The sequence below is a fragment of the Drosophila navojoa genome, chromosome X (genome assembly GCF_054131105.1).
Source record: "Drosophila navojoa isolate 15081-1374.11 chromosome X, UAZ_NAV_1.0, whole genome shotgun sequence".
In the NCBI taxonomy this organism is placed as follows: Eukaryota; Metazoa; Arthropoda; class Insecta; order Diptera; family Drosophilidae; genus Drosophila; species Drosophila navojoa.
In genome coordinates, this window is record NC_142895.1 from 19,783,472 (window position 1) to 19,808,297 (window position 24,826).

Here is a 24,826-nt window from a genome sequence, read left to right on the forward strand (position 1 = left end):
TACAAAACATCCCCGTTCATGCAGAGGGGCAAACAGACCGAGAGAAATGCGTCGGACGGACAGACGTACGAATGAATACACATATGAACGATCGACAAATATACCAACAGACCATATATCGACTTTGTTCGACGTTTGTACAAGAATATATCCTGCCACGCCTCATTCTGCCTGCTACATACATTCTTACAAAACCGTTATATCCCGAGTTCCTAGTTTCAATGGGCTCAAGGTAGGTGAATCTAGTTAAGAGTAACGAAATTTCATTTGGGGAAATCATAGCTAAGATGTTCGGGCATCTCTTAGAGGCTTTACTATTCTATTCTATTCTATTCTACTATTACTTATTCTACATAGAAGTTGTAATAATTGTCCAAGTCGTATAATATCTTGACTTCTATGACTCAAAAATAAAACACGCACTTACTTATATTGATATATAGAAACTTAAATATTTAATTCGCAACAGAATTTTGCAATATACACAAAATACACAAATATTACAATATGTAGCGTAATGTGTATGGTTTCTATATGAATGCGCTCTCTAATACGAAGTTCTATGGATGCCACGATGGGGCATCTCTAAGCTGCACAATAATTGCTTTGCTAATTGCTAATACATATGTTAATTAAGTATTATATTTATAAGTACTTTTGTATAATTGTAGCTTACGCAAAGATAATATTTATATTTATATTTATATTAAAAAAAAAAAAAAATTGTTGGGACTCTTAAGTTTCACTTCACATCTTTATCTTTTTTTCTCTTGCATGGCGTCTGCTTTAAAGCTAAACGAAAAAAATTAATATATATACATATATCTTTATATGTATATATGTCTAAGAATGTATGTATGTATATATGTCAGTTACATATTTACAGCATGATTTTGGCTTGGTTGAAGCGCCTAATACAATTTCAAGTATTTTTAATTTTTTTTTTTTTGTTTCTTGTTTTCGTTTTGTTTACAATAAATGTTAGCATAATTTAGGGAATATTTTAAGCAATGTTTATGATGTTTTTGCGACTCGATAGCAGCTTACATAAATAGATATTCTATGAAATGATATATGTATGCGTTCGTTCTTTAAGTTTCAGTTACCTCAGCCTTCGTTCTTTCGTTTCGCTGCGGCACACACAATTCGAACTTTTATTTAATTATTATTTACACGGTCTTTGACTTTCGATTAATACAATAAATGTCTTAGCTTAATTATAGCGCAATGCATTGGTAAATCTTCGCAGATCGATATCTAATATATATATATATATATATTTAAATATTTTCGTATAGGAAGCAGCATTTACAGTTGCTCTCTTCCTTTCTCTTTTCACATAGAATACTTTCATTGTATAATATAATTTTAATGAGCTTAACTATGCATGTGTGTGTGTGTGTGTGTTGGGGTATATCTGGCCCCTTTTGTCAAATAATGAAAATATATATATATATATATATGTATTTATATATTAATTATATATGTATTTAAAAAAAAAAAAAGAATTTAAACTGCTTTCCAGTTGATTGCTTGCTTTGCCGGCCGCTGGCGACTCGCACACTGCGACCTGTCTGTCTCCTCCTATCTGCCTGGCTGTCCGTCAGTCAGCACTCGGTGGCATAGTAGAAGACCTCCACCTCGCTCAGCTCCGCGTGCTGGCTGGGCTGGTGGCCCTCCACGAGGACGTCGCGTGTGGCGCGCGCATGCGCCAGCACCTATAGTCACACCTTCGACGCATGCGGCTGGGCGCCGGCAGCGCTGCCGTATTGCGACTGCGACTTTTGCACGGTCTGGTAGGTGGGTTGCTGCGACTGCGACGGTGACTGTGTCTGCGCCTGCTGCATGCCGGTCTGCTCCCGAATGGTCACCTGGGTGACGAAAGGTCCGCGACTCCGTGCGCTGCTGTTCAACGATGCCGGCGAGTAGCCGTTGAGCGCCGCGGCCTTCCAGTGGGGCTGCGCCACATTCACGCTGATGGGCGAGGACGTCGCATTGGCGCCGTTGTGGTGCCCGCTATGATTGTGGCCATGGCCATGGCCATGGCCATGGCTGTGACTGTGGCTGTGGCTGTGCTTGATGCTGCCCACGCGCTGCTGCTGCACCGTGTCGTACTCGTAGTAGCTGCTCATTGGCCGCATGCCGTTCGACTGCTGATGGCCAGCGGCAACGGCGGCCGCCGACGGGGGCAGCGGCAACGGTGGCTGCTGGCTGGAATTGGAGTGCATGCTGATGTCCTGGGAGCGGGCGCTGCGCTGCGAATGGTAATGCTGATGGCGGCGACTGCAAAAGCGCAAAAAGCAAAGTTCGCATATAATACAAATGGGGAAATGAGTTTGGCATATATGAGTGTGTGTGTGTGTGTGTGTGACATATATACTAAGCCAAACCATAGCTGTGTGTTAGTATGTGTGTGTGTGTGTGTTTGTGTTACCGTTACCTTTCGGCCTCAACCTTGATGCGCTGCCTGATCACCTGCTGTCGCATGCACTCGAGCGTCGACTCCGAGAGCGTCTCTTGAACGCTGTCGCTGTCGTGTGTCCAGTGTTGGTTAATGCATTAATTATAGGGTATGAGCATGTGGTAGGACGATGCGATGGGTTCGCGTTGTCGTGTGTGAGTGATCGTGTAGTGATGTGTATGAACAGTATGAACAGGAGAGAGAGAGACATACATATATGGCACATGGCACATGACACAGTGTGCACAGAGTAGAAAGAGAAAGAGAGGGCGAGACATGAAACAGAGCGACGGGTTAATAACAATACACATACATATACACATCGAACAGTGCTAAACACATAAATAGAGACAATTTTGAGTGAAATATATATAAATCGAATCGAATTGAATTGAATAGAGTTTACATTTTAGGTAAAGCCTAAGAAAACCTTAGTGAACATTTAAGCGAGTTGCTTCTAAAGCTAGTCAGCGGACACTGAATTTAGTTATAAAATAATAATAATTGTTTATAATATATATATCACTGCGTACGTTGAATTTAGTCTTATATGGATAACAATTTAATCAAAAATTTTAATTTTCTAACATTCCCAGATTTACTAAAATTATCTAGAATACCTTCAATATGCGGATATTAAATATATATATTTTTATAAATCATAATACAGTAGAATCCGATTATAGCGAGGCTCAGGGGGCCGTCGTTTTACCCGAAAGATCCGGCAACCAGAATTATCATCATAATAACCTTACGGATGCTATAAGCGTAGTAGTTCTGATTGGATTCTACTGTATTTTCCGGCGTTATAATAAAAATCAGATAATCACTCAACATACTTTTAAGACTTCATTCCAAGATTACTATAAATTTCATCTAGAAATTAAAAATTTGTTTAATAATTTGTTAAATTCAAATAAAATCCTATGTAAAATTTTATTCTCAACTGCACAGACATAAAATAAGTCTAACCTCTGCATAAAGAGAAATAAGCTAGCTTTAAGCTAAATGTAGTAATTTGAAAATAAATCATATATTGAATTGAATAACAATAAATTGCTCAAAGTCGTTTACCGAAAATGACTTACAAAAATCTTCAGTAAATGCCATCTAATAACTCTATATACATATCTACAATTCAGAACTACTATATAACCCTATTGTATACAATGTTCAACAGTAAATAAGATTTCCAAGTACTCAGATACAGCTGAAGAATCGAATTTGAATATAGTTCTATGAACCCATGTTTACTCAACAGTTGCCATACTATATAGATAAGTATATCTGATTATACCTGAAGCATTATACCTGAATATGCAACTCGATATCACGATTTTTACATATTTCATCACAGAGACAGTTAGTTAGAGCCAACACCACTTTATACATATAGACCCAATGAGAAGTGAGGTAGATGCAAGCAAGCCCCAAGCCCAGCTCACCTAATCTGATGCTGGTGCAGGTCTTCATAGTTCGCGTAATGCTGATAGCGATGATTGAATATGTCATTCTGGTGTATGCCACCATTCAGTGTGGCAGCAGCTGAGTCGCGCCCGGGCCCCACTGCACCGCCGCCACCCGCTGCATTGGGTGCGGGCAGTGGTGGCGGTGGCTGATACGCTGGCGGCTTGCCATTGCGTTCCAGTGCAGCAAGCGCTGCTGCTGGTATCTGCTGCTGCTGCAATTGATGCTGCTGCTGCTGCTGCAATTGATGCTGCTGGTGCTGCTGCTGCGACTGGCCATTCATGGGCTGCGACGAGGAGCCCATTGCAGACGTGGCATATGTGTCGACGGGCACAACGCCATCCTTGCGATTCTTGCCGAAGCGGAACATGTGCCCGATGCCCCGCAGGATGCTCGGCTTCTTGGCGCGCGACTTGCTGCCGTGCTTGCCATCGTTGAGCGAGCTCTGGAACGGCCCGTTGCGCTGCGAGGCAAAGCCGCCCTCGTGATCGCCCTCCTCCAGCAGCCAGGTCTTGCGCGGTTCTGAAAGCAATTGGAAGAGAACAATCCGTTAGTCAATTCTGGCTGGATGAGAGCTGCGATTGCGACTGCTCACTGTTTGCATCCGGTTCGCTGACGACGGCGGCGCGCAGGCTGTCCTCACGTCCGCGTCCGCGTGGCGCACGCAGCGCATGATGGGAGCGCGGCTCATCCGACATTTGCAGCTCCTGCACCATCGTCTGCAGCGACTCCAGCGACGACGACTTCTTCAGCCCTAGAGATGGGCCCAGATCGCCCAGCTGATCGCGCGCCTCGGCCTCGGCGGCCAGCAGCAGCTGCTGCTGCTGCTCCCGCTGCTCGATGTGGGAGCTGGTCTTGGCGTGCTTATAGCCAGCCGCTGCTGCCGCCATTTGGGCATTGGCGCTGGCTATGCGCGCCGTCAGCGACTCAATGGAGCCTCCATAGACAGCCGATTTGGTTAGCTGAATGCGACGTTCCCGCTCGCGCTCCTCGCGCAGCTTCTTGTTGCGCTGATAGGTGCCCGTTTCGCGTGCATCCAGCGCCGCATGATGCTTCTCGGAGATGCTGCGTCGGCCGAGCGCATCGCGCGAAAAGTGCTCCACCCCGGAATTGTTCGTCTCCAGGCTCAGCTGCGACGAATACGTGGCATCGAAATTGCCAGCCACGCCTGTCGCGGCCACGCCGCTCGTCTGTCCCATCCCGACGCTCGTCTGCGATGTGTTGGCGCTGCTCGTGTTGCAGTGCTGGCCATCGTGTGTGCGCACCGGCAGCGTGCTGCAAGCAAACAAAACACAAGAGTTGAGAGAAGCAGGGGGAGAGGGTGAGGGAAAGCAAGGGCTGACTACTTACGGTGACATGGGCTCCGCATCGTCCTCAATGAGCAGCGCCGTGTTGCCATGCCCATTGAGCAGCTGCAGGGGCGCCGGCGACCAGCTGTCATTGGTGGCCATGTAGTAGCTCTCGTTGCGCAAGGCGCCGCTGTTGCCGCCCAGGGGAGGAGGCGGCACGCGACGCTGCTGCGACTGCGATTGCTGCTGCTGTTGCTGATGTTGTTGTTGTTGCTGCTGCTGCTGTTGCTGCTGTGTTGGCTGTGTTGAATTCGCGGAGCAAATGCCACCGGTTAGACGATCCAAAACGGGATTGCTCCATCTGTAAAGAGAGAGCGAGAGTGTGAGAGTGAGCGAGTGAGTAAAGTAATTTCCATCGAGACGCACCTATTCATATCGCTGCCAGGTCCGTTGCCGCAGCCGCGCGGCTCACGTTTCTCTGGACTCAGATAGATGACCGTGGCGCCCGAGTTGTCACTGGCATTGGAACTGCTGTTGTTGTTGTTGTTGTTGTTGCTGTTGCTGTTGCTGTTGGCGCCGCTGCTGTTGCTATTGCTATTGCTGTTGCTGTTGCTGTTGCTGTTGCTATTGCTATGGCTATGGCTTTGACTGTGCTCCAATATGTCACTGGAGCTGGCCGAGCGCAAGATTTTGCGTCCGACTAGCAGGGTTATTGTGCCCGGATGCTTGCCCGGATTGTTGACCATGGCACGGCGCAGCGTCTCCATGGCCTCGGCATTGTTCTGGCCGCGCAGCGAGACGCCATTCACACTCAGCAGCTGATCGTTCATGCGCAGACGGCCGTCGCGCGATGCGGCCCCGCCATGGATCACGTTCTTCACAAAGATGCCCAGATCGCCGTCGTGTTTCATGTTGCTGCTGCTGTTCGGCGTGGACGCGTTCAAGTTCGAGCTCGTCTTGCCCTTCACGCTGACCCCCAGGCCAGCCTTCTCGGTGTCGTGGACGGGTATGTGGAGCGTCAGCTCCTCCCGCGAATGCCAGCTACTGCTGCTCGGCGGCAGGCTGTCCTGTGGGTGCAAAATAGAGAGAGAGAGAGAGAGGGAGAGAGAGAGAGAGAGAGATAGTGTCAGAAATTGAGATCGATAATTGATAAATACCATTACCATTGAACTAATTCAAACGATTTGCATATAAGCTATTTGTTCTAAAAATGAACTAGTTCTTTTGAATAAGTCATGCCCAAAAATATCTGCAATTTCCCCGATTGGATTCATTTTGGAATACATATAACTTTTATGCTAATAAAAACTCTATCCAAATGAACTAGTTCCACAAAATTAATCGATTTGTTTATAATCTAGTTCCTATTCAAAAAGAGATCTCTCTATAAGCTCTATTTAAACTAATTCCCTCTGCTTCCCATCTAGCTCTAGCTTTATTTCATAATTTTATACTAAATAAAACTATTCAAATGAACTAGTTCTACAAAAATAATGATTTTGTTTTATAATCTTATTTTCTTTCAAGAAGAGATTCCTCTACAAGCTCTATTTAAACTTATTCCCTCTACTTCCCATCTAGCTCTAGCTTTATTTCATAATTTTATACTAAATAAAACTATCCAAATGAACCTGTTCCACAAAAATAATGAATTTGTTTTATAACCTTATTTTCTTTCAAGAGATTCCTCTACATGCTCTATTTAAACTAATTCCCTCTACTTCCCATCTAGCTCTAGCTCCATTTCATAACTCTATCCAAATGAACTAGTTCCACAAAACTAATCATTATATAATGAGATCGCTCAACAAGCTCTATTTAAACTACTTCCCCTCTAGCTCTAGCTCCATTTCCTAGCTCTATCCAAAGGAACTAGTTCCATGCAACTAATGAATTTGTTTGTAATCTAATTCCCTTTCAAAAAGGATTCCCCTATAAGCTCTATTTAAACTAAATCCCTCTAGTTCCATCATCAAGACAAGTTTTCGCAATCTACTATGCTGGAACTAGTTCCATGCGCCACTTACATTGGAAGCCGCCGACTCACTGCCCGCATCAATAAAGTGCTGAGATTCATTGAGCTGCGCCTGCTGCTGCTGCTGCTGTTGCTGGAAGAGCGAGCGAGCGCTGCTCGACTTTTGCACCGGAATCGGAGCTGAAATTGGAGCTGGCGCAGCTGGCACTGGCTTCTCAGCTGGTTCCGGGGGCTGCAAAAGAAAGTGATTGCAATTAAATACGATTCGAAAGTGAGCTAAGCCAATTCAATGCAACTTACGCCAACGGGCATCTCGGCCAGCTCCTGCTGCCGGGAAACGACAATGCGCACTGTGGCGCCTGTGGGCATGCCACGCAGAATGGAGACCACATCCGTCTGGGTCTTGCCGGTCATGGGCGTGCCATCGACCTCGAGCAGGCGATCGCCGGGCTTCAGGCGCCCATCCTCGATGGCAGCGCCGCGCGGCAGGATGTTCTTGATATAGATGGGGCAATGCCCGCCCGCTGGGTTGTCGCGCGTGGTCACCGAGAAGCCCAGGCCGTTGGGGCCCTTCTTCAGCAGTATCTCGATCTTGCGGCCCAGCTTGCGGGTGTTGGCCACCTGCAGCGAGGTGCCCACCGGAGCGGCATGCGGTTTGCGTGTGGGCGACACGGTGGCCACCTCCACCATCTCGGCCACCTTGGAGTCGCGCCGCTGCTGCTGGCGACGATGCTGGTCGCCGCGCAGCACGCGCACGCGCAGCTCGGAGGACTCGAGGGCACGGCGCAGCTGCTCCTGCACCTGGGACTCGCTCAGGCCAATCAGTTTGATGCCATTGATCTCGAGGATGCGATCATCACGACGCAAACGGCCACGCTCCGCCCGGCTGCCGGGCTCCACGTGCTGCACGAGCAGTCCGCCGCCGTGCTCCTTGTCCGGCATGGCCGTCAGGCCCAGCGGACTGCCGTACTCGTTGATAATGAGCAGCATCTCGCCGTCCTTTTCGCGTATGGACTCGTATGCCTGACCCAGGGGCTCCTTGCGCTTGCTTTCGCGCGGCAGCGATTTGCTGGAATAGGCGCTGTTCGGGAGCGACGTGGGCAACGGCTGCGGCTGCTGCTGCAGCTTCTCGGCGGCCTCCATCCACTTGTAGCCGTTGCCATCGCCCAGGAACTGCATGGACAGACGGCCGGAACGAGCGAATGGCTGGTGAGCACCCGCTGCGCCGGCGTGTGGATGCTGTTGCTGCTGCTGCTGCTGCAGCAATTGCTCCTTCAGCTGAGCGGCTGTGTCGTCCTCCTCCTCCCACTGTGGCGACAGCTGTCCGCCGGCCTTGTCCAGCATCAGGCGTTCCGGTGAATCACCGCCCGCATAGTGCGGCGCCGCCGCCGACCAGCGCTTGTTGCTGCCCTCCGCCTTGAGCGAAGCTAGCAGATTGGGATCGCTGCTGCGACGCACCATCAGGCCGACGCCCAGGCCAGCCAGTGGGCCGGACGTGGTGCTGGTCACCTCGATGTGCGGCGTGGACAGATCCCGTGTGGGCGCCTCTGTGTTTGTGGGATCACGAAAGATGTCCGGCGAGCCGGTGCCCACTGAGGAGCTGCCCGAGGCGCCATCGCCTCCGCCCTGCGGCACGCCCGGATCGGGGCCCGAATCCTCGAAATGGGCCAGTATCTGCTCCCGATCATCGGCCACATCGCGCACACAGTCATCGGGATCCAATATGCCCGACTGTGTCTGCAGATGGTGTACGGCTACCCAGGAGTCTGCTTCCTGCAAGCATAAGGGCAAATCAAACGGCATATTAATGGAAATGTTAACGTGAGAAAGAAGGAGCTAGAACAAGCTCAAAACGCTTTTTCATAAATAATTTGCTAGAATTTACAACAAATGTTCAGGTTTCTTGGTTATATGAACTAGTTACAGAGATTGGTTCAATAGAAAATGATTCAAGAACTATGCTGAAGTTCATTTTTGTAAGTCAAGAAATTTACTGGTTCCTATTTCTTAAGTGGTTCTATTTATGTAAGTCTTTTATCATCGAATGCAAAAAACTGTTAGGGATAAAGAACTAGTTCCAAATATTGTTTACTTAATGGTTTTGATTCAACTAATCTATGGTATCCTAACATTGTTATATATGTACATATGTATATCATTTGCCAATGGTTCATTTTCTATATGGAAATGAGCTAGTTCTCAGTAAAGCTTAGCTGGGGCTGGACTAGCGCCAAAAACTGCTATTATTTATTATTAATTATATATCTTATGTTTTCCGTTCTTGAAAGCATTTGAACTATTTGCATAATGAGTCCACTACACATACATACAAACGGTGCCCCTAACTGGCGGCGGCGCGGAAGTTTTGCACAGCCAGCCACAAGGCAAGACACAATCGCAGCCAATCGGAGCCGAAGACGAGCCTGGGAGAGTGCAGCATGCGCTTGCGCTTCCGGGCCACAAAAGACAATTGCCCAATTGGCCATGTGTTGAGTCTCAGTGACGCAGCTCAGGTGGCTCCGATGGCTTAGGCAGCTGCCTGGGAAGCCATTTAGAGAGACTGCGAAGTATAGAGGCGACCTCCAGCCTACCAAAAAGCAAAACGAAAATTGCAGCGGGCCAAACTCTAAAAGCCAATTCCAAGTTGGCGTCATTGTTGCTTGGCATTCCATTGAATACCAAACAACACACAAACACACACACACACACACACACACACACCAAATGCCAAATGCCGAAAAACTGGCCAGCAACAGCAACAGCAATGGCAACGGCAACAGCAACTATGGCAACAACAACAACAATTGCATCACGCCATTAAACCAGTCATGGAAGCAGCAGAGCGTGCGCTTCGCTCCCTGAACTGGAGAACTGGAACGTCAACTTGACGCAACAATTTGGAAGGTTGTTTTCTAGTTTTCGCTCTTTTCATTTGCCGCAAACACAAGGGGGAGGGGGGAAAAGCAAGAGTAAACCGAAAAAGATAAAAACAAATCGTTGTTCTAGTACTTCTTAGATTTATGGGTCAAAGAGCGTGAATTCTATCGATTCTCAAAACAGCGAGAGTAAAAGGCAAAACAAATTGATTTTGTTATTGCTTTGATATTTTGTTGTTGTTTGTCTTTGGCTACGGCAAGCGCACAGTGTGGCTAAACAATTGAATAACTTGGCAAAAACAAGCCCAAGGAATCGAATCAGTATATGCATTTATATAAAAATACGTAAGAATATTGTATTTAAAGAATAATTGACTGCAAACATTTATGATGAACTGATTCATTAACTAAGTTAATAATTAATTTGTACTATGTATTAAAACTTGACTTTGCAAATCAAACAAGGAGTAAACCGAGTCATATTGAAGCCTAAAATTTAATTAATTTTTTCATTAATTAGTTCTCTATGCTAAAAAGTGGGTTCCAAGCGTCAATAATTTAAATTCAACTTTTTTTTTTAATTATTAAAATTTAACTGAAAAAATATAAATAAATTTAAAAAAATAATAATTTAAAAAAAATGAACATATAAAAAAATAAATATATAAAAATACATAAAAATAATAAATATAAATATATAAAAATAATAAATATAAAAATATATAAATAATAAATATAAATATATAAAAATAATAAATATAAATACATAAAAATAATAAATATAAATATATAAAAATAAATATAAATATATAAAAATAATAAATATAAATATATAAAAATAAATATAAACATATAAAAATATATAAATAAGTATACCCCTTTATAATTAAAAAAAAAAAGCAAGGCAACAAAATTAAAAAATTTTAAGTAAAAAAATTTGAAAAAAAAAAAAAAATACAAATCATATACATTTAATAAATAAAGATTAATAAGAATAAACGTAACAAGTATTTAGATTATGTATAAATTAATCAGCTTAAAAAATAACTCATTGGCAATAATATATAGATTTGAATAAACAATAACAAGTAATTTTAAAAATAAATCCAAGTTCTGGATTTATATAGGTATTTATAGAATATTAACTTAAGCCAACAACTTAAGCAAATACAAACAACTTTTTTTAATAATTTAAAATTGTTTAAGATTAATATTAAATTATTTAATTATTAATATGAATATTAAATTACTTAAGATTTATATTTATTATTTTAACATATTATTGAAAATATTTGCCCCACTGTGCATTTGCTTGTTGATTTTGTTTTCTGGCTTTGTTTCATTTTGGTGTTTGTTGACCCTCTTCATAGCCCATTGATTGTTTCATTATGGCCATTTGTCAATGGAAATGATGCGTCGATGGGCAAACAATGGCTATCAGCTATCATAAAATATTTGCATATATTCGTGTGTGTGTGTGTGTGCGGGCGTTTTGTTAAGTGGGCGTGTCTGTCAACATGAACGTGCGACATGCCCAAAACAGTTAAGCTTCAAGTCTTTGCTCACATATTAATTAGTGTGGGTGGGGGAGGGGGAGGGGGTCGAGGGAGAGAGAGAGAGAGACAGAGAGAGTTACCTTGACACAAGCGTAGCTGGGCGACGGCGGCCGCTTGGGCAGCGTCAGGGAGTAGGACTTGTGCAGACTGCCATGGGGTATGCCCTCATGCTTGGCAGCCACCTTGTAGGTGTGGCGCCAGCCAAAGAGCCCGCTCAGTTTGTTAGCCAGCGCTGGACACTTGGGCGGCACGTCGAACATATTCCAATGCTGGATCTTTGATCTTTGATCTTTGGTATTTTCTAGAGTTGTTTTTGTTGTTATTGTAGTTGTTGTAGCACACGTACTTTGTTTAAATATTGTTTATGCTGTTTCGTTGTTAGTTACATTACACATTACAGTTAGCATTTTGAGCTAAAGTCACAGATCGCACTCGCAGCTCGTTCTTCACTCTTGGCAATGCCAATTGGCACGTTGAGGCACATTGCACCCCGTCTCAGAACTCTAAAGATATTGATGTTATTTTATTTTTACTTTGATTAATATCACTCAAGTTACACGCGCTCGCGCTACCGTTCTTATCGATGATGCAATTGCAAATGTGGCAAGCACAGCCACCGCTGCCGCTGCTGCTGCCTTATCGCATGCAATCGGCTTATCAACTGCAGTAGCTGCCATTCGCCTGTCGAGCTTTTATCGGGCAGTCGAACACAGAGAAATTCTTTGCCAGTAAACAATGAAATCTGAGAAATCACTCAAGCACTGATAGCAGGAAAATTACGTTTTTGATTTCATTCACTTACGACCAAATGTTTGGCCAGGCAAAATGTCTAGAGTTTCCAATACGAATTCAAGCCAATTTATTGAGCAAAAGCATTTTCGATTTGTTGATTGAGTTGCCCCGAAACAGAAGACGTAACTCTGGCATTTGTTTACGTTTCACAGAACCAAAAATAACATGCCATCTAGCGAAACTAAACAAACCGACAGACAGCTTCTATTACTTCCCTTACAGGGTATCTGACAAGCATCAGCAGCAGCAGTTGCTCGTAAACAGGATATATTTGAGACTGTTGTCTAGCTTTTCTCTGTTGGCCGCTTTTCCCAGAGCTGTAATGTTTTCTATGAATGCATTTGTCGTCTCACATGCATTTTGCATTAAAATCAAAAAAAAAAATGCGAGAAAACTATTTCTATATACATATACATATATATTTATTTTCTTAGAGCATGTCAAGACATACACACACACACACATACACATACATGTGGAAATCAACTGACAATGGCAGCCGAGGCTGGGCAAACAAGTTGAGCTCAATTCGCACAGAAATTCACATTGATTATGCACTTGCTCAGACACACCTGTAGTAAAGGTGACGTTGACTGACGCACGGCAATAGCTATACCTGTGCTACTAAAACAACAACACCAGCAGCAGAAACAACAACAACAACAACAAGGGACACCCATTTGGTAGCACTGCAAACGCACTCAGGCAGAAAGCTCACAGCTTCTGTAGCTAGGGATTGGGAGCGAGGCGGGGCGTGGCGCTAGCGATTTATTTGCTTACTAGAAATTTTCGACGTAAACAGCAAGTAATGAAAATGTAAAAAAAAAAGCGAGCAAGCAAAAAACATTGCCAATTAAGGTAGTACACACACACACACACACACATGTATAGAAGCGCACAACTGTGTACACACATGCGAAAGGTTTATTCGACCTTTTTTTTTTTTTTGCGTAGAGCTAATAAAGCGAGAAAGCAAACTCGGCTCGGCTCGCCACTTAAATACGCTAATAAACAACTGTAACAATTAGCGAAAATGATCTGAGTCAGAGCTGAACTAGTTTCGGATCGAAGATAAATGATTTCGGCACAGAACTTTGGCCAGTCACTGGGAGCCAAAGGGTTCATTTAACGCAATCTAGATTGTGAAGTTTGCTAGAACTAAATGGACAAATATTACGCATACGCGCCGTGTGAACGTTACGAATCACTTGCGAATTAACGTGCTTGAACGTAACGCATAACAGCGAACGTCAGCAAGTTAACGTTAGCCAGTTGTGTATCGCATATGACGTATAACGTATGGTGAGTAATGTGAGACACGTGCGTTACGTGACGCACATTATCGGCTGTCACGTTACGTAGAATATTAAAGCTAATAGGAAAATATAATGATTTATTTTAGTTGTTGGCAATTGAAGTTCTTGAGGTTCTATAATTAAAAATTGATTATATAAAAAATATATATATATTTATAAGAAATATTTAAAATATATATATATATATATATATATATATTTATTTATTTATAAGAAATATTTAAAATATATATACATCAAATATTTATTTAAAAAATATTTATGTAAAAAATATAATATAAAAAATATAATATAAAAATCTAAGAAAAGTTTGTATAGTGAAAATTAATTTGAATATTCAGCATATGGAGAGAAATGGCCTTAAGCAGCTAAATATTAATGCAAACAATATTGAAGGTAGTGAAATAAATATAAATGTATGTATATATATGTATATCGTACGAGCTTGTAATGTCGACGATAATCTTTCATCTTTCTATTTTTCAAGCATGAATTGCATTCATTTTGATGTCAGATCAAAAGAAAAGTCAGCATAAATTATGATAAATCTAGTTATATACATATATACAAATGTATTTGTATGTGATAAAATATATAAAATTTATCATTTTGAATTTAACAATCAATTTTCATCTATAGAATTATCTATTTAAAAATAAATTCGGTAATTCAAGCAGTTAGAGGATTTTCAATTCATTTTTCGAGTTCATTGGGTATTCATTTCGTTCACTCGACAATTTCATAACAAGAGAATATGGCTTTCGCTGACCATTATATCCTTTTACGATTTCTTGCGCACACATTGAAAATACAAATTGAAAAAACCTCCAACTACGCTCTATGCATAGAAACTGCACAATTACAACAACAACAACAACAACAACAACAACAACAACTACTACTACTACAGTGAACTGCAAATATAAGAAATGGTTTATTATCATAATGAACTGACAATGGACTCGGTGAAGGCAACGCGTTCGCTTGCGCCTCTCCCGCTTTGGGCGGAGTCCAAAAATTAATTAAAAAACGGCAAGCGCTAAAGCCAGAAGAAGAAGAAGAAAAAAATCATCGTAAATTAGCATAAAATGCCATGAAAACTTTTGTGATACGAAAATGGTAAAAAGAGGGAGGGGGGAGGGGGGGAACGAAATAATAAATACAAAATCTGTATACAAAGAAGTGGAGGAAAAACTGCAGGCGGCATGCAACCGACTCTGCGAGCGGAGGCAGCCACGCCCACACCCTTTGGAGCTGAGTACGCGGCCGATTCGATTCATCTGGTGGTCCGTTCCGACGCTCTATCCATAATAATTTGCAATCAGACTTAACTACCCACGACGACAGCGACGACGACGGCGACGTCCAAGCTGGTTAAGAAGAAGAAATCTACAACAACAACAACAACAACAACAAGATCGTCGACGGCCAAGAAATATGCAAGCTAGCAAAAAGAAAGGCCAAATTATATGTTGTCATTATGCAAAAGGGGGCAGGAGAAGTACACATAGAGTGAACAAGAGAGTGAGAGAGAGGGAGGGAGAGAGAGAGGGAGATAGCAATATACATAATGAAGTGTAGCTAAAGGTATGCAACGAGCGCATTTCGCTGTTTGTTGATTCAAATAACGCTATAGTTAGCTACAATCATGGGTGCAAATCGAGCGTCGAGTGTGACTGTGAGTGTGAGTGTGAGTGTGAGTGTGAGTGTGAGTGTGTCTGTCTGAGTCTACTCGTGCGAGTACACGAGGTGCACTCATACACTAAGATTGCCAAGATGGCCAAGGAAACTTAACCGCAAAGCTAACCATTAAAGATCGTTTTAGCATTGGTTATACATCTGCCTTGAACCATCCATCATTATCATTAACAACAATACAATAATCACAAAGAAAGAAAAGCACATTAAAGCTCCTTAATGATGCACCACAAGCAAAATGATCTATAGAGTAAAGTATACGAAATTGTTCTCAATAGTTTCTTATAAGAAATGGGTCTGTCGATTTTCAATAATCCTTGAATCAGTTAGCTTTTGTTAGAGAGCATTTATCTAGTTGAAGCTTTTGTTATAGACCAATTATCTAGTTGTATGCCTACGAAGAAGACAATTGCTTAAATGTTTTCAAATGGATAATGGAGCTATATTTCATCGAGACGTCTCAAGTTTTGTATAGAAAATATTTCTTTTCTGTTTGGAGGGCTTTCACACTGCTCTAAAGTCAGGCTCTTATTTATTTTCAGTATTTCCAAGCCAACTTCCATAATGAAGACTATAAACAAGAAAATTATTTTACACTTTTTCAGAACTCTTAAAACTTTATTTGAAATCAAAGTCCAGAGAGTCTCCATTGGAACAGCCCTCGTATAGGCCACATACTTGCCATGTGAGCGGCCAAGTGAAAGGAACAGCTGCGGGCCACTTGAGCACGGCTTGGCGCACAGCTCTACGCCCAGACACAGCGATGATCACAGTGTGACCAAACTCGCGCAGAGCACAGAGCACAGAGAGGTGTTCAGCTGATTTGCATTCGATTAACGTGTTAGGAAAAATATGTACACAAGTTATTAGCAGACAATTGCTAGAGCGTTCTGTTCTCGAAACTTGAAACATAGGCATGCTGACAAGACATGCTACTGAGGCGTGGTCACGCCCTAAACTACACACATTCATATTGTAGTTGATCACGACCAACAGCTGAGCAGAAGCTAGCTAAAGTGTTTGATAAGCTTATCACAACTTGTAAAGGCCTGCAACGACTTTATCGATAACTTTTTTCGCTTTCACTGAAATCGATAACGAACTCAAGAGTCCCTCAGATGACGCACTCTATTGTCTTGTTATCAGCGTAGCTCTGACCAAACACTGCAAGACAATATGTTTTCTATTTACTATATTTTCTTTTCTACTTTTTTTTTTTTTTTTTAATTTAATCATTGCCGCTTGCTTATCGAAAAGACACGCCACACGGAGAGGCAATAAAATAAAAATCAATGGCAAGTGAATTCACCGTTTGCCAAGGTGATTAATGCGAATGCTTTCCAATGTGAGTTATAGCAGACGCCGCGACTGGACAGCCAGAGAGATGCATATGAATAGATATATAAAAGTGATTAAGGTAGCGAGAACAGTTAGAGTTGAAACATCTTTGTCTATGTAGATGATATATGGCACAACAGCTGCGACAAATTCCTATACTAGATAAGATTTGCATACCGTGAACAGTGTTTAGATCTTTGTAGTAGAACTTTCTTTCAGGTCTCTGATTCCCAAACACCCATATTTCCATATATAGAGCACGCAGATCAAGTCAACTTCAAATCATCGATAACTTTTGCCACTTGCTCTCGATTAATAATAAATGTGCAGAAGAGACTTGAAATTTCTTAGTGTCTGCTAGACAGAGCTACGACGAACCACTATGCTTAGCAACAGTTAATATTCAATTGAGATATTTTAGATAAGATTTGCGTATCTTGAAATATAAATAGACTTCGTTTCAGATTCGCAATAAAATTCTAATTCTGAAACTGATCCGCATACCTAAAACAGACCTATAGCTGCCATAGATCAAGTTCGCTTCACTGAATAATATCGATAAGTGCTAGGGTTACGAAATATTCCTTTGTCATACTAACCATCGACTCTCATGTTCGCAAATCAATAACTAATAATACATAAGATCATGTCATACATTTTCCTCGTATACTCTACTTATATAAACAACATGAGCTGCATAACACGCAAATAACGGATAATTGTCAAAGGTCTTTGAATTATACAAGTTTCTCATGTACTTTCTCGTCCAACACGTAGAGCTCTAGCGTTATCATGTCTGAGTTGGAGCTGGGCGGGTGGGTCTCGGCTGTTGTGGGACTCCCGGTGTGGGTGTTGTACAGTTAGCTTAGTCAGCGAGACTAGACGAAAGCATTTATCGCCATCGGAATTTGTTATGGGTAAACCTTCAGTTATTTCATATGAAACAATGACGCGCTCGACGAGGTCGCCCATAAAGAGACTAAACTATGCCAACAAAACGAACTAGAAAACATTTCACAAGCGGTGAAAATCTAACAAACGACAAAATAGCAAATAAAAACATAAAGCCCACAGATATAAGGTATATATATATATATATATACGTATAAATATCACAGCAACTGCAGTTGAACAAGAAAGTTTAGACATAATTGCGATCAGAGGGCAACAAAACATTCAAGTTGACTGCTTTGGGTGACTCAAGTTCCCATCGTACCAGAGAGGTAAAGCCAAGCAGAGTTGAGACTCGAAGGTATTACAGTTTTCTGCCGTGACACGAACCAGCACGAATCAAGGCATAAAATAGAAAATTTACGTTGAAGCTCTTCGAAAACTTGATGTCGTAGCAAAACAAAGTTAATTTCTGATATAATGAGAAAAATGAAAAGTATTTCATGTTCCATTAGATCTAACGCGTCTCTAGCTATAGAGCAAGGGAACTAGCTTAATGCTAACCTAGCGGCTCATCAACTTTTGGTCTGGTTTCTTTCATTCGCGTTCATATGAAAGTGCACTTAATTGCCTTTAGACCAGACGAACAATGGGCACCTGCTCTACCTGTAGCAGTTCGTTGAGCAGCGCAAAGCGGGTTCGACTCGACCGCAACGAATGTCTCCAGCAACAGGTGCCATATGGGACAATCATCACGAAAGCAAGAATTTACACAGACATCAAGAGGAGCCAGGCCAGGCCAGGCCAGGCCAAGATGAAGCTGTTGGCCGAACGATGACTAAACAAGTTTCGCTAACAAACGTAAACATCATAAATCGATCAATGAAGTTAACACGGAAACAACGCAACGCAGCGAGGCTGTGCAGCCGCCGCATTGATCGATTCGAGTAACTGAATGAGATACTTAATGCTCAAGAAATGTTTCAATGAAGCTTTCTCTAATTCGCTGAAATGGCTTTTGCTTCGGCTTCTTCTTTTTTCTGGAGCTCAAGAAGTTGCAGTGGAGAAAATGCTCAACTGCGATTCAACTAAGCGAATCAATTGACTATAATTAATATCATGACTTATTCCGCTTCTCTCGCGCTCTCTCTTCTTATCTTCGCTCTGGCGAGAGAACATCATTTCTGGCATTTATCTTTTGCTCGTTATTTTCGTATTGCTATAAAATCTTTGTATTTATTATGGCTTAAGAGAGTTGGTGCATCCGGCTAAACTTTATCTAACATTAAATATTTCATGTCTATCAATAGTTCTAATACATATTTTCAGATTGTAATATATATTTTTTATATGATACGATTCCAAAATTATTTTGTAATTTCAATATAATCCATATCTCTGTATTTCCCATGTGTTTTTCTCTAATATTACTTCCCTTACACTCGTAAAATTTTGGATTCTGTTATTTAGTTTAGGCTATGATCTCACATCTATCTATCCTATCGATATATATGATACATGCTCTGTTAGTTTTGATGAACTATGATTAATTTGATAGCGAACATTATTTTATAATTCCCGATATATGGTTTTACAACCTAAGCATAAATCGTTGTTGTTTTATCTATCTACCTGCGGCAATCAATATTTCTTTCGGACAATCATTCAGTTGTTATTATATCACACCTAATAATATTTATGAAACGTCCACAAATATTTGCACATTCAGCTGAGATTTACTTAGCTCACATGCTTACCCAAAAAAAAACAAGCTGGACAGCAATCCGATTTGAATAAACATTTTTGATAGAACTAAATGATCTGCCCCTAGCACATAAAAACTAATTGTTATGGTTTAGTCATGACAAACGGCCGGTACGAGAATTATCAATGATAAAGGCTTCACGAATAGAAAACTCTATATAAATATATAAATTTATATGTATGTATTTTTTGTGTTTTCTAACTCTATTACGTATTGCTGCAACTTTTGAATGAACATGTAAAAACGTTAGACACCAACAACAGGTAAATAACTTTCTTTGGCATGTCGTCATTTAAATGGCGTCTCATAAAGTGCACTTAGTGTTACAGCAATAGTTACAGCCACAAACAAAAACAACAGTCAAAACTTATAAAGAGGAAAATTGTAAAAAAAAAATTAAATAAAATAAAAGAAAAAGAAAAACTACAAAAGCCGCTTACAAACTTTACTCGTAATTGCGATTGCCGAAAATGTTGGCATCAGAGCGGCTCTCTAGGTGTCTTCGTATGTGTGTGTGTGTGTGTGTGCGAGTGTGTGCGTGTGTGTGTCTTTGTATGTGTGTGTGTGTGTGTGTGCGTGTGTGTGGAGAATGTGTAAAGGTAGGCGGCAGACTTTTCATAGATTACACATATACACGCATATACGTATATATAGATGTGTGTGTGTGTGTGCGTGTGTGTGTGAACCGGTTAGCTACTTGGTGGCTCCCGAAAAGTTGATTGAACCTCGGCGCCGCTGATTGAGTAACACACATTTAATTGATTTAAATGCGCGGCTTTTGCTTAATTGCACATAAACAGCTAAGAAACGGCCGTCAATTATAATTACAGATGCTGTGCACACACACATACACGCACACAACTCTCGAAAGTGAAATGAGAAACAACAAGGAAAGAGAGTAACAACAACAAGACATACAGATGTATGTCTTGTGCGCCCTTTCGAGACAGTTAAACAGCCGCCGCATGTGCACTCGCATGCGTAAGCCAGCCGCCATATAATGCGACACTCGAAATACCCTGTAAAAGAGCCTGAAGTGTACTGACAGCTGCTTAGAGCTGCTTGTAGATATCTGATGTTAATCAAAGTCTAGCATAACATTAATTCTCTAAATGTAATATATACATACATATGTACATATGTATATCCACATGCACATATGTATTACATTTAGTGGCTTAGTAATCTATCTGCCCTCAAACACACTTGGTGTTCCTTTAATAACAATTGCTTGTAAATATCCATATCTGTTTACGTGTTTGTGATACATATATTCCAATCTGTAAATCGATTAAGCTCCTCCATATATTTACAGATAAAGCTCAAATGGAATCATGTTAGAGATAGGGCTTACATAATGTAACAGCGTTATCAGTTATCATTATAGTCTGTCTGTAACATATCTCTAATTAGCTCTATCTTCCTGTCTCTGCCTAACCTTTGTTACTCCCAACTCCCACAAGCTTTGCCACTAATTCAATTGGCTTTTCTCACATTTTCATTCACCCACACATCCATGTTCCACAATTGCGCCTATCTCTCGCACAAACGATCCTTCGCTCTGCGTCGCCCGTTTGCAGGGTATACGGAAGATACGACGGGTCAATCGAGTTCACTGTCACTTTCACTCACTCACTGCTGCTGCTGCCGTCGCCTTTGGCTTCTCCTTTCGCGTGATTAGCGCCATCTGGTGACAATTTTTGTGCGGCAGCTTTTAATCGATCTGCGGCCGGCCAACAGCTAAGTACAGTTAATCAGAGCAACTGGATGCAGGGGGCGAACGGGTTGGGTTTGTCAGAGAGAGATGACGTGATTTGTACGCTTCAGCATTTAACTGTGCATTTTCAGTGTATATGTATGTGTTGCTGTATTTGTTTTTTTTGCGTTTTGCTTTAATGCGGTCTTTTTTGCTGTTGTTTGTTTTGCCCAATGTGCGAGCCATCGGCTTTGTTAACTGGTTTCGTTTCATTTGCGTGAATCGTTGCCAATTGCGGCCAGCCAAGGCGGCATTAAGAATTTACTCTTTTCTTTTTTTTTTTTTTTGTTAGCTTAAGGGTTTGGGTAATAAGTCGATTACCGCAGTCGAGACCAGTAGCTGACGTCGAGCTCAATAGGCTCTAATTGAGGTGAACGCTCTTGAGAGCTGCAGTGATTCAAAGTATTCATACTATTCACGAATATGGTACATTATTAACACAATCACATATTCATAGTATTCACTGCTTAAGCTTTAAATATTCATGAATATACTTAAGATCAAACAGCATTCTTGAGAGCAAAAGCAAATGAGACGACATGAATAAACATGTCTGATTCATGAATGCACTCATGGAAAAACTAAATATTGTAAATGTCTAGAATTTCATATATCAAGTACTTTAAATACCTATCAATCACTACAATGTCATCGTTAAATTCAGAGATCTGTTCTAAACATTCATAAATACATATACTTCAAATATTCATGAGTATACTTATAATCGAGTTAGCAAATATTCGATTTGTACTTGCCTAGTTTAAGCAGTTTTTGACCCACTAATGAATATGTTAAGCTATTGATGAATAAGTTACAAATATTCATGAATACACAATGTGAAGTTGAAGTTGAATCAACTTCATAATCACAATCTTAATATTTAATAAATTCTAAATTCTTTAGACTGATTGCATTCGATTCGATTTCATATTCATTTCGTTCATATAATGAATGTACCCAACCCATTCGTTGCATAATACCATTCCCAGTCGGAAACTAGGTGCTATACTAATGTATACTAATGTATACAGTTTGCTACACTCATGGTCTGATTCACTTCTAGCCATCAATTAGGCTTAGGCACTCACCTAAGTGGGTCTATAATGTTTATATAATTTTGAACATTTTGCATTAATTTTTTAATTATGTGTATATATATATTTATTTATTTCATTTTTTCATATCAACAACAAGAACTAACTTGAGGAATATCTCTGGCATAAAGCACAAATATTTTATCAACATATTTAGTCAGCGTTAGAAATTTTATCTACGAAGGACCCAAATGGAATTGATTAGATTAAGTAAACAACGTCAAAGTAACGAAAATAAACAGCTTGGCGTCGTTTAAATACCCAGCATACACTGAGACCCAAGGCCAGGTATATGCACTAATTGGTAAATACAACAATAAAAAGCAAGAATTTAATCATTATTTAATAACTTTTGAATTCTATATATAAATTATTCTGTTGAAATGGAATAATTTATGCTGATTTATGTAATGTATAATAACCTTTTATATGAAATATATTGCAAAATATATCACATACAACATGTCAAGTAAAACTAGGGAATTTCATCTTCGTGAATTATTTTTGCCTCATTGGGTCTCATTTTTCAATAGAAAGATTGAAATCTTTTGTTTACAGGGTAGATTTATGTTTGGCAATTAGTTGCTTAGAATCGTAACCCGTTTGACTTATGATTTGAGCTTTAGGTATGTGGCAAGCTGCACAGTGGGTCAAGCCTTCAAGGCCAGCAACAACAACAGCAGCTAGAACAAGAACTGCAACAGATTGCCGATGCATGTTGTTGTTGTAGTTGCTGCTGCTGCTGCTGCAGCTAGTTGCTTGTTGCATTCCTGGCTAGTGAAAGTCGGCCGGGCTAAAAGATCTCAAGGCTGCTGCTGCTGCTGGTGCTGCAGTTACCTGCCTGTCTGTCGGCCTGTTCACTCAGCTGCGTAATCCAAGACCCAAATAGATTTATTAGCTGTCGCATTTAATTGAAAAAATGCAGCGACGGAATTAGTGTGTGTATGTGTGTGTGTGTAGATAAATACATATAAAATAATGATAATAAAAAAAATCCTCACGAACTGTGACTTTTGCTTAGGTAGCCACGAGAAGAAGCCATCAAAAAGGTAAGGGAAAAGAAAAGGAGGAGACAAAAATAATGATAATAATGCCTGGGAAACTGACAGCACTTGAAATTCTTCCTGACGCTTGCCGACCTGCCCCCGCAACAATATGCGGCCCGCCCTCGCCCTCTCACCGTCTGCCTCTCTCTGTCCCTATGTCTCTCTCTCTCTCTCTCTCTCTATCTCGCTCCTACACTTGTGCGCTTCTTCCTGCTGCATTGCGCGTCATGGGAAGCTAAGCAGCGCTAAGAAGCAGAAGCAGCCGTAGAACAAGAGAAGCCAACATAAAAGAAGTCGCATAATAATAAGAATAGATAAAAGGAAGTTGCATATACGCCCCTTATATAAAGGCAAGCATTAGCATTATCTAAAACTTGGAATCTTTCTATATTTATTATAGACACAGATAACGTATTCAGTTAAGATAAAAAAGAAAGAAGAATGAATTCACTCTAGAATTTTACTTTGTTTTTGTTTGTTTGTTTTTGCTTTTTATACAATTCACAGCAGATTCAAACACAAAAATTGCTTTGGCAAACACTTGTTAACAACAATGTGAATCAAAAAGAAATGAATAACAACAACAATTACGCGCACTTGTCTTAAATAAATGACAACAACTAAAAACTAAATCAACAAAAATGAAAAAAAAAAAAAAAAAAAAAACTGCGTAACCGCAAAATTTGCAGCAACAACAAGAGAGCAACAGCCACAACGGTACGTACGAAACTTCAAATCATCGACGACAACGACATCGCGACGTAGCGGCCGAATAACGTAATGACCGAATGAGCGAACGAGCGAGCGAGCGAACAATCAGCGTCGTGCGCTGCGCTCGCGTTTCGTTTTTAAACTGAAGTCATACCACACACAAGAGTCAAGCCAAAGCGACGCTGGCAGAGCGCTGATCGTGCAGCACAACAACAGGTGAGCCAAGCGCCAGAAAGAAAGAGAGAGAGAGCAAGGGTGAGCGAGTGCAGTAAACGAAACGATGAGAGAGCAGGCCCAGGCAGCCAGATGCCGGCGCGTGAGAGAGCAAATAACAAGTGCAAGCAGGGCAATGCAATGACTGCCAAACTAGTCATATGCATACGTGCACGGTGCGCCAGTGACTGTCAAACGGCAGTCAATGCTGGCCAGCAATGAATGACCAACAAAACAGCTGAATGCGTCTGCTGTTAGTAAGGCCCAAAGCTTAGGTAGGGCCCAGCAGCAGCAGCAACAGTTTGTCAAGCGTAACGTAAATCAGCAAAAAAAAAAAGAAAAAACAAACAACTAGGCAGAAGAAGCAGAACAAAGCAACAATCAAAATCAGCTCGGCTTGAGAATGTCGAATAGGAAATGCTCTAACTAGAAGTTTTGTTTGCAGTTTATTCTTTTGAATTACTTGAGTTGATTGAGCAATTTGTTTAATTGAAATATATTTTAAATAAGTTTAAGACAATTTGAAAACAAAATTTACAATTAGTACCCTTTATTTATTGCCTTACGTTACGTAGCCAAAGC

The 24,826-nt window shown here is 41.2% G+C and overlaps 1 protein-coding gene across 3 annotated transcripts in view; it reads right to left on the bottom strand.

Annotated features, from left to right (window-relative positions):
* Positions 1-427: 427 nt before the first annotated feature.
* The window catches only part of baz (par-3 family cell polarity regulator), a 52,005-nt gene continuing 27,606 nt past the window's right edge, over positions 428-24,826 (bottom strand). The window contains exons 1-9 of one of the 3 annotated variants that reach the window (XM_089262977.1): positions 11,705-11,969; positions 7,493-8,965; positions 7,245-7,424; positions 5,644-6,284; positions 5,279-5,578; positions 4,524-5,203; positions 3,907-4,450; positions 2,441-2,530; positions 428-2,283 (exon numbers count right to left, since the gene is read on the bottom strand). In XM_089262977.1, the coding sequence (XP_089119103.1) occupies positions 1,725-2,283; positions 2,441-2,530; positions 3,907-4,450; positions 4,524-5,203; positions 5,279-5,578; positions 5,644-6,284; positions 7,245-7,424; positions 7,493-8,965; positions 11,705-11,884 (4,647 nt within the window). In that variant the 5' untranslated portion in view covers positions 11,885-11,969 and the 3' untranslated portion in view covers positions 428-1,724. Of the gene's footprint in view, positions 2,284-2,440; positions 2,531-3,906; positions 4,451-4,523; positions 5,204-5,278; positions 5,579-5,643; positions 6,285-7,244; positions 7,425-7,492; positions 8,966-11,704; positions 11,970-24,826 lie in introns of those variants that run through there. The other 2 variants (XM_089262978.1, XM_089262979.1) reach the window with 2 other exon arrangements.